The following is a 10,381-nucleotide window of genomic DNA, read 5'->3' on the forward strand; positions in this document are numbered from 1 at the left end:
AGGATTTGCCATCGAACTTCTGGCCAGATTACTCTGAATTAAAAACACTGATCATTTATTGAACAGGATGGAATCATTTCAGATTTAAAGAACTTTCAGAAGTTTGGATTCTGAAGATAAGTGAGCTTTTCCTTTAATAAACAGGCTGATTTTTAAGTTGAATTCTGGCGCCCCCTGCTGCTAAGCCCCAGTACAGCAGGGGACCTACAGGTCTGGAACCGATCAAAGGTTCTTATTGTTCTGGATCAGAGCTGCATCATGTGAACGTTTGATCCTCAAAGAACTGTTACTGTTCCAGCTTCTAGAGACCGACAGGAAAAACAGAGAAAGTAAAAACACCCGATGGTCCTCAGGCAGGAGAACACCTGGGAGAAGGTTCACAGGTAAGGTTCTCATCAACTAGTTCATGACAAATAGAACCTTCCAGAACTTGGACACGTTCAGCGGTGTGTATGTGCGATGGAGTATTAGGGCCAGGCTGGAGATTAGTTTTAATTTTATTTTGAGAAAAAAGTAATCATTCAACAACCTGTTTTAGAAAGAAAGCTTGGAGCTCCGCTTAGCAGATGACGTCAGACCAGCTCCACCAATCAGCAACCAGAGTCCACTTTGACATCCTGCCCAGTTTGATGCTGCTGCTAAAAGATTTCCTGATTTGTTAAACTGATGCTAAAGTAGAACTTCACATGATGCTCCACATTCCTCATTTTAGGAAAGAAAGGGATTCTGGGAAGAGATGTTATAAAATACAACTTGTTTCTCTTTATTTAATGACTTTATTCTCATAATAGAGAGACTTTATTCCATTCTGGCTCTAATGCTCTGTTGTAATATGCGAGCCTCGCAGAGTTGCTTTTGTTTCTATCTATATAACAAAGAACGTTCTCTGACTTTCAGAGGTCAGACTGAAGAACGTTCTCAAGCCTCTGGGCTCGTTGCGTAACTTTCGGTCCTCACAGAGGCGGTAACCCGCAGCAGGCAGCCCAGGGAACACCCAGCAAACTTTGTCCTTAGAGCAGCTCATCCTGGACCGGTTCGGCCATGAGGTAATAGTTCTGCTCCGGCTGGGGGGGTGGGGGGCCTCCCGCGGTCCGGACGGACGGGTTCGGTTCGGCAGAACAAGCTCGGTCACCGGAAACGGGAGTTTTTCGTTAATTTCTACATCAAAGTTCCGGTTAGCCGCTAGCTTTAGCTTTAGCTAGCCTGACTGACACCGGCCGGTTCCGTCCAGTCAGGTTTAGGTTCGGAAACAGCAGCGGCCTCAGACCGGAACTACAACCAGTTCAAAGGTCAAGTTCGGTCCCGGTTGACCCGAACCGGTCCGGTTCCGTCAGACTCTGGACCCTTTATGTTCTGCTGATTTCTAATCCTGACAGGAAGGTTCTGATCAGTTCTAGTTCCGCCGAACTTTTCATCAACAACCGAGTTCTGGTGCAGTTCTAATAGAACCCAGCATGTTTACACTGCAGCGGAACCACAATCAGCATCTGGAAACACAAGTTCTAGCAGGACTGAAGTCTTCCTGACCCGGTTCTGATCCAGTTAGAATAAAACGGATCAATAAAAAAATCCAATCAGTTCAGGAATAAAATAAACAAAGGTTTCTAAAGTTAAGAAGTTCCGGACCAGGCAGACCGGGACCAGGCAGATCGGGATCAGACAGATCTGGACCAGGCAGATCGGGACCAGACAGATCCGGACCAGGCAGACCGGGACCAGACAGATCTGGACCAGGCAGATCGGGATCAGGCAGACCGGGACCAGGCAGATCGGGATCAGGCAGATCCGGACCAGGCAGACCGGGACCAGGCAGATCGGGATCAGGCAGACCCGGACCAGACAGATCCGGACCAGGCAGACCGGGACCAGACAGATCTGGACCAGGCAGATCGGGATCAGGCAGACCCGGACCAGGCAGACCGGGACCAGGCAGACCGGGACCAGACAGATCCATGATCAACCTCAGTTTGATCTAACCCAACTTGTTAACCTTTGTTTCCAGTCCTGGTTCTGGTTCTCTGGGATCAATGTTCTATGTTTCAAACTAGACAAAGTTCTGGTTCTCTTCTGAATGAGCTTTAAAGTTCTGTTCCTGTCGGGGACTCCCTGTAGTTCCAGCTGTGTTTGCAGAGGAACCGGTTCTGACCCGGCAGCTGCTCCTAGTTCCTGGTTTCCTTGTTTGCTCACAGCCTTCAGCAGAACGTCTCTGATCTTTGGACATCCGGTTCCATCTGAAGGTCTGGTTCTGGTCCGGTTGAGGTCCGAGCAGCAGCATTCTGAAGAAGCTCCGATGTTTGGATGTTGGTTCTGGTCCGGTGTACTTTGACAGCTGGACCGGACCATCTGGTCAACAGCTGTGGTTTTCAGACCGAACCAGAACCTCCTATAAAGCTGCTGTTTCTCCACTGAGACCAAAAGGTCCGGTACCTCGGAGCTGGTTCTGCTGGGTCGGTCCATCAACTGTTGATCAACAGAACTTCTCTGCTTTATTAGATCCTCCTTTTGCCAAACCAGCAGCCTGTAATTGGTTCCTGTAGCTCTGAATGAGTTCCTGGATCCTGGATGAAGGGATTTTCTTCTTTTTGAAAACTTTTCCAGTTCAGATGAGTTTGATGGTCGCCGAGCGACGGCCTGCTTCACATCATCCCACAGACGTTCTATGATCTTCAGGTCTGGAGATCTGGATGGACATTCCAGAACACACACACATATATATAATGCATGAACAACCTGCAACTAGGAAACTACTGCAGCATCCAGAGACGTGTTCTGGTAATTCAGTCTTCATGTAAAATCTTGCAATTCTGTGTAATATGTAATAACCATATTATGTATATTACATTGTTACGACCAGCCAGGCCACGACACAATGAGGACACGAGACATGAGGTTCAAAAGAATTATTTTATTCTTAATCTCTGGAACTTCTTTTTAGATCCATTTTTTTTTTCTGCAAAGAGAAAAGAAAACAGAGTCAGATTTTTCCCCAGTTCCCCGTGTCCAAAAAAAAACTCTAAGAAAAAAAAAAACCCAAAGTATGAACAGAAAGTTGGAGCAAAGCAACAAAACGGTACAGCAGAGGGCCAACCCTATACAGGGCCGTCGAAGCCTCTGCTAGTACTAAACTAACGGGAAAACTCTAATAAAAATATATTTAAAAAAACAAAAACAGGACAACCGGTCCCACCAGGTCAAAGTTACAAAAACCAGCATAAAACAAAGGCTAACAAACAAAAATACCACATGGCAGGCTGGAGACGTCAGCGGCGGCCTACAAAGACGGGAGACGTGCGCATCGCGTCAGGACGCTCCCTCTGTGGCGGCGGCTCGATCACAAGGTTCGAAGGGAGAGAGAGAGAGAGAGAGAGAGACCGATATTACAACCAATTAACGTAATCGAATCATTTACAAAAGAAAAAAGAAATAATTATCAACTCTAAAATTTAAGCGACTCAACTAAGGTCTATATAACGCTAAAAGGGAAAAGAAAAAAGAAACAAAAATAATTAATGTGCCTGACGCACATAACATACATGAACATCATCAATTTATCACTTTTAGCTCATCTGTATTATTCTGCTCCATTAACACATTAATTTTATTGGGATGGATTTGTATAATATGTTATATTAAATTATTTATAGACTTCATAATGACTCTGCAATGTAATGGGCCTATTTGTTTATTCTAAGTTAAAGTTAATCTACTGATGCTATGAAACAGCCATTCTGTCAAACTGATGAATTTATCTTTATTTTAAAAGTCTTAAATCCCCCTGAAAATAAGAACATCATGGTTGTTTGCTGCTGTAGAGCACAGATTGTTTACACTACGACCGGTCTAACTAGGGAGTACCAATATGGCGGCCGGTGGCTTCACCTCAACCCCGTACTACCAACGGGCAATCAGCAATCCACCGAATAAATAGAGATCAGTGGTCGACAGGCACAAAGAATCAATATCTTGAATTTCTCATCACACAAATATGTTTATATGAAATTAAAGCTGCAGTCGGTGGAGGATCCGCTCCGGCCGACAGACAGAATCCACTTCATAATCTCTCTGCTGCCAGCTTTATAATCATAGAACTATCAACAAAAAAACGTATTTATACATGTCTATACACTCGACTAAATTAGGTAGAGCAATTAAAGCAAACGTTATAAATAAATAACCAGTGGAACGTCACCTCAGCGTTTTCATGGTGCAACAGAGTAGGGAGTACCAAGATGGCAGCAAGTGGCTTCACTTTTTCCGGCCTATCGGCAATCCACTGATTAAATAGAGATCTTGATAGGGAGTTCACTGCTCTCTGCTGACCCCTGCTGACACCTTACAGAACTGCCATGTGATTAAAACGGTAGCCACTGGGAATGCTTTTATTTTTTGTAAACCGCATTAAAACTGTAACCTTACCTGTGTGCAGGTGGAGCGTTCGGCTCTGAGGTCAGCTCAGGATCCAGGTGCTCTCCCTGTGCACTGATTGGACATCCGTCAGCTGTCCATCATCATGCAGCTGACCTATGAGAAGCTGCCAGCTCAGCTGAGGCGGAGCTCCAAGCTCAGGAAGCTGGCCGCCGTCCTGATTGCTGGCTACGCTGTCAAAAAACTGTCTCCATATGTGTGGAGGCGGCTACAGGTGAGACGCACACCTGTCTGAAGGTCAGAGGTCATGGGAACGCTGCGGCTAACTCTGAGCGTCGTTTTAACAGAGGGGTGCAGCAGGGGGAGCTAAAACACCTGTGGGCGTGGTCAGCGGCGTGGATGACAGAGAAAAGGAGAAGAAGAAGAAGAAATCCAACAGGTGACAGATGATGATGACATTTCTCAGCGTCCCAATCCTGTTCTCACCTGTACCTTCTACCCGTCTACAGGTCTCCATCAGTGAACAAAGACTTCGTCCTCAGACTGTCTCACCTGTTGAAGCTGCTGTTTCCACGGTTACTGTGTCCGGAGTTCGGCCTGCTCGCTCTGCACTCGGTGACCCTGATGACCAGGACCTTCCTGTCCATCTACGTAGCTTCTCTGGATGGTCTGCATCTTCCTCTACCTGTTTAACCCTTTCAGTTCACATCCGTCTTCTCCAGTGGTCTCGAACTCGGTTCCTCGAGGGCCGGCGTCCTGAACCGTTCAGACGAGTCTCTGCTTCGACACACCTGACTGGAAAATGAGCTCATCAGGTGGATATTTGATGCAGGTGTTCAGGACGCGGAGCATGCCTAAACGTGGTAGGACGGCGGTCCTCGAGGACTGGAGACCCCTGGTTTCACGCTTGTCTACACCTGTCCAGAGAGAACGAGATTTTCACTGTTTCTCAGTTCACCAGAGCGCGAGTACCGACTCGTTCTCACCAAGTCCGTTCTTGACAAGGACACAGTCTGGACTCTGGGAGAACGCAGAATAAATCTGGATCAATTAGAACAGCAGCGTACTGATGACATCATCACACGCTCAGTTCGTGTGAAGCTGCATTCCACCTCCTGTTATTAATAGTCTCTAGATGATAATAAATTATGACTTTTTTCATTTAGTGGAGGAATAATAATGAACACAGTCAGATAAACACAAATCAAATGAACATTTTACCAAATAAAACAAAAATCTCGCCATCAGAGCCAGCGGTCCTTCACACATAGCTATGCAGAGAGAGGGCTGCTGCAGACGGGCTAACGTTAGCCCCAGCCGCTGCAGACAGACTATCGTTAGCCCCGGCCGCTGCAGACGGGCTATCGTTAGCCCCGGGCCGCTGCAGATGAGCTAACGTTAGCCCCGGGCCGCTGCAGATGAGCTAACGTTAGCCTTGGCTGCGGTTAGCCGCGTTCCTCTTTTTTCATATATTACGCATTAAATCAGTAAATGTTCCATAAAGTGAAGCTTAAAGTATAATGTTCTCGCCTCAAATGATCTTAAGACGTTCTTTTATTGAACAACGTCAACAGAAAAGAGAACTTTTGTGAGCGCTAACGTGGAAGCTGCCGCTGCCGCAGTGCATGCTGGGACAGCTGTCAGTCTGGAGAACGGACAAGTCTGCTCTGATGCATGCTGGGTAAAGAGGGAGGGGCCAGAACAACATCCGGAGACTTTGGCCGTTTCTCAATATGCGTTCTTGAGCGTTCTCGTGTACTCGCGACACGTCATCAGCCTCAGCCCGAGTACCGTTCCAATTCTCGANGGCTAACGTTAGCCCCGGCCGCTGCAGACGGGCTAACGTTAGCCGCTGCAGACGGGCTAACGTTAGCCGCTGCAGACGGGCTAACGTTAGCCGCTGCAGACGGGCTAACGTTAGCCCTGGCTCCAGTCAGCCTCGGAGCTCCGCTGTTTGCTGTGTTCCTCTTTTTTCATATATCACACATTAAATAAGTAAATGTTCCATAAAGTGAAGCTTAAAGTATAATGTTCTCGCCTCAAATGATCTTAAAACGTTCTTTTATTGAACAACGTCAACAGAAAAGAGAACTTTTGTCAGCGCTAACCGGGAAGCTGCTGCTGCCGCAGTGCATGCTGGGACAGCTGTCAGTCTGGAGGACGGACAAGTCTGCTCTGATGCATGCTGGGTAAAGAGGGAGGGGCCAGAACAACATCTTTGTCCGTTTTCTGTCTTGTTCTTGTGAATTGGAACAGTGCTAGGGCTGATGCTGATGAGAACGTCCAGGCACACGGACTTAGAAACGGCCTGCAGCGTTGGCCGATTCTTACCCCCCCTCCTCTTCTCTCAGGTGTGATCGTCAGGTGTATCGTGCAGAAAGATCCACAGGCGTTTGTGCTGCAGCTGCTGAAGTGGCTTCTGGTTGCAGTTCCTGCAACGTTCATCAACAGCGCCATCCGATTCCTGGAGGGTCAGCTGACACTTAGCTTCAGGAGCCGCTTGGTCAACCATGCCTACCAGCTGTACTTCACCAACCAGGTAACGCCGCGTCGCTAACGGCCGCGTCGCTAACGGCCGCGTCATTAACGGCCGCGTCCGTCTCAGCTGAGCGAATCTAAACGGTCTCCTGTTCACAGACGTATTACCGCATCAGCAACATGGACGGCCGCCTGTCCAACCCCGACCAGTCTCTCACCGAGGACATCGTCATGTTCTCCGCCTCCATCGCTCACCTGTACTCCAACCTGACCAAACCCATTCTGGACGTGGTGGTCACCTGCTACACTCTGCTGCGCACGGCTGAGGCCAAAGGTACGCCTGCTGACACGCCCGCCCACACGCACACCGCCGCCCAGCCTAAACGTGTCGTCCCATAGGAGCCAACACCACCTGGCCGTCCGCCATTGCTGGCCTGGTGGTGGCGCTCACCGCCAAGGTGCTGCGCTCCTGCTCGCCTCACTTCGGGAAGCTGGTGGCCGAGGAGGCGCGGAGGAAGGGAGACCTGCGCTACATGCACTCACGCATCATCGCCAACTCTGAGGAAATCGCCTTTTATGGAGGACACAAGGTGAGCGGCGCTCTGAGCGGCGACCTGGCGATGCTTTGGTTCTGTGTAACCCGCCCGGGTGCGTCTGCTCGGCAGGTGGAGCTTTCCCGGCTGCAGCAGAGTTACGGCGCCCTGTCGGCTCAGATCCATCAGATCCTGCGGAAGCGTCTCTGGTACATCATGCTGGAACAGTTCCTCATGAAGTACGTCTGGAGCGCGTCCGGCCTGGTCATGGTGGCGGTGCCCATCATCACCGCCACAGGATACTCCAAATACGGTAAACGCACGGCGCCGCAGGCCACAGCGAAGGCTGCAGCGGCGCTGTGTGACCTCTGGTCGTCACTGTGTGCAGATTCTGAGGAGGTGAAGCAGGTGGCCATTGGGATGAAGGAGGAGGAGCTGGTGAGCGAGCGCACTCAGGCCTTCACCACCGCCCGGAACCTTCTAAACGCTGCCGCCGATGCCGTGGAGAGGATCATGAGCTCCTACAAGGAGGTCTGTGTCCGCAGCCCCTCCCCTCTTTCTCCTCCGTAGTCATGTGACCTCAGACGTTCTTCCTGCAGGTGACGGAGCTGGCCGGCTACACTTCCCGTGTTTGGGAGATGTTTGAAGTGTTTGAGGACGTGAGTCAGGGCGTGTACCGTCGCTCCGGCGACAGCGAGGAGGAGGAGTCTGCAGCACAGCGAGGAGCCCAGGTCAGACACGGACAGAGGATCTGTGGACCGCTGGAGATCAGAGGTGAGCCGGGTCGTACCAGAACTCGATGAGCGGTTCCGGTCCGAATGCTTTCAATCATGGTCTAAGTCCTGCTGGTTCTGTTGCCGCATGCAGGTCAGGTGATCGACGTGGAGACGGGGATCCGCTGCCAGAACCTGCCCATCATCACTCCCACCGGAGACGTGGTGGTGTCCAGCCTCAACATCCAGGTACGGCAGCGCCGGCGCTGGTTCTGGTGTCAGGCTGTCAGGAGGAGCCGGTCCGCTGGATCTGGTTCTGTTCGCTTTGTCTGATCAGAATCTGTGATGAACCCAAAGAACCAAAGAGCCCGACCCGTCAGCGCTCCGTAGAACCAAACCATTATGTTTCTGAGTGTCTGCCCAGTGTTCAGGTCCGGTTCAGATCCAGCTGGGAACCAGAACCTCTTATGTCCTTCATTCAGATCCAAACTCTTCTAAACACAATAACAATTAAAATCTCAGCACATGTGAACCAGAACCGGTTCAGAACCAGTATTAGTTCCTGATGAGTCTGAGGCTCAGAGGGTGCAGCTTCAGCTGCTGACCAGCAGGTGGCAGCGCTGCAGCTCTGAACAGCAAACCTCCAGGCAGACTGAGCTCCTGATGGGTCACAGGAGGTTCTGGTTCACAGGAAGTAGCTTCGTCTGGGTCACAGGAAGTTCCTGTACGTTCTGTATGTGTTGGGGATAAGGCACGGACCTGAAACCCGAGTGGGCGGTTCCACCGAGCCCATCAGAACCTTCCTGTTTTCCACCAGCTGAGCTGAACAGGAGCCTGAAGACTTTAGACTTATTTTCCTTTTCAAACAGATACAGGTCCAATCAGGATTCTACTGACTGCTTTGGGCCGGGCCGGTCCGGTCCGTGTGTAAAGAGTCTCTTTGTGTTGTGAGGAAGTGAAGATCAGAGGTTAGCTTGGCTCTGAGCGACAATCAGAGGAAGTCGTGGAAACAGATCGGTCACTGTGTTCTGATTGGCCCGTTTTCTCTGAGTCACGCTCTAAGAATCTGCTTTCCTAGTCCCATGACGGCTCGGTCCCCTCACATGCTGGGTACTGGTCAGTGTGTCGGTTCTGGTTCTGCCATCGTGGCCTCATGACTCGTGTGACTTGCAGGTGGAGGACGGGATGAACGTGTTGATCACGGGTCCCAACGGCTGCGGGAAGAGTTCTCTGTTCAGGATCCTCAGTGGGCTGTGGCCCGTCTACGGCGGCGCTCTGTACCGTCCACCGCCTCACAACATGTTCTACATCCCTCAGAGGTACAGGTCCACGGTCTGCCCGTGGTCACCCAGTCACAGCCAGACCCGTAGAATCTAGATATTAATCACTCAGATCCTGTCTGACAACATGAAGTAGGTTGTATAGATGTCAGGAAGCAGGAGATGAGAACGCCAGCGGAGCCGCGGTCCATCAGTGACGCCGCTGCTGTGGTTCTGTGCAGACCCTACATGTCAGAGGGGACGCTCAGAGACCAGGTCATATATCCTGACTCGGTGGACGACATGGTGCAGAAGGGACTGACGGACTCGGACCTGGAGGAGATCCTTCGTACCGTTCACCTGCTCTACATCCTGGAGAGGGAGGGAGGTGAGTCAGAGCGCTGCCTCACAGGACTGTAGTATTACAGTAGTAGTACTACAGCACAGTACTATAGCCGTACTACAGTGGTAGTATAGCAGTATAATAGTTGTACTACAGTAGTACTATAGCAGTACTGTAGCTCTATGATAGCGGTACTACAGTGGTACTATAGCGGTACTATAGTGGTATTATGGTAGTACTAAAGCAGTGGTACAGAGGTACTACAGTACTACCACAGCAGTATTATAGTAGTACTACAGCACTATTACAGCAGTACCATAGCTGTGCTATAGAAGTACTATAGCAGTACTATAGTAGTATAATAGTTGTACTACAGCAGTGCTACAGCAGTTACGTAGAAGTATAATAACTGTACTACAGTAGTACTATAGCAGTATTATAATAGTACTATAGCGGTTACTAAAGCGGCACTATAGCAGTATAATAGTTGTACTACAGTAGTACTATAGCAGTATTATAATAGTACTATAGTAGTATTACAGTAGTGCTATAGCGGTACTATGGTAGTATTTTAGTTGTACTACAGTACTATCACAGCAGTATTATAGTAGTACTATAGCAGTACTATAGTAGTATTACAGTAACCTGTGTGTTTCAGGCTGGGAGGCGCTCAGCGACTGGAAGGACGTT

The 10,381-nt window shown here is 49.5% G+C and overlaps 1 protein-coding gene across 1 annotated transcript in view; it reads left to right on the plus strand.

Moving 5' to 3' along the window:
- Positions 1-683: 683 nt before the first annotated feature.
- LOC107099844 (ATP-binding cassette sub-family D member 1-like) overlaps positions 684-10,381 on the plus strand; it is an 11,771-nt gene continuing 2,073 nt past the window's right edge. The window contains exons 1-13 of the mRNA XM_015398121.1: positions 684-1,046; positions 4,427-4,639; positions 4,713-4,804; positions 4,875-5,032; positions 6,717-6,904; positions 7,003-7,177; positions 7,243-7,433; positions 7,509-7,689; positions 7,765-7,907; positions 7,976-8,150; positions 8,244-8,338; positions 9,263-9,408; positions 9,591-9,736. Of these exons, the coding sequence (XP_015253607.1) occupies positions 4,511-4,639; positions 4,713-4,804; positions 4,875-5,032; positions 6,717-6,904; positions 7,003-7,177; positions 7,243-7,433; positions 7,509-7,689; positions 7,765-7,907; positions 7,976-8,150; positions 8,244-8,338; positions 9,263-9,408; positions 9,591-9,736 (1,819 nt within the window). The 5' untranslated portion in view covers positions 684-1,046; positions 4,427-4,510. The remainder of the gene's footprint in view (positions 1,047-4,426; positions 4,640-4,712; positions 4,805-4,874; positions 5,033-6,716; positions 6,905-7,002; positions 7,178-7,242; positions 7,434-7,508; positions 7,690-7,764; positions 7,908-7,975; positions 8,151-8,243; positions 8,339-9,262; positions 9,409-9,590; positions 9,737-10,381) is intronic.

The sequence above is a fragment of the Cyprinodon variegatus genome, unplaced genomic scaffold, assembly GCF_000732505.1.
Source record: "Cyprinodon variegatus isolate N-32 unplaced genomic scaffold, C_variegatus-1.0 Scaffold28, whole genome shotgun sequence".
NCBI lineage: Eukaryota > Metazoa > Chordata > Actinopteri > Cyprinodontiformes > Cyprinodontidae > Cyprinodon > Cyprinodon variegatus.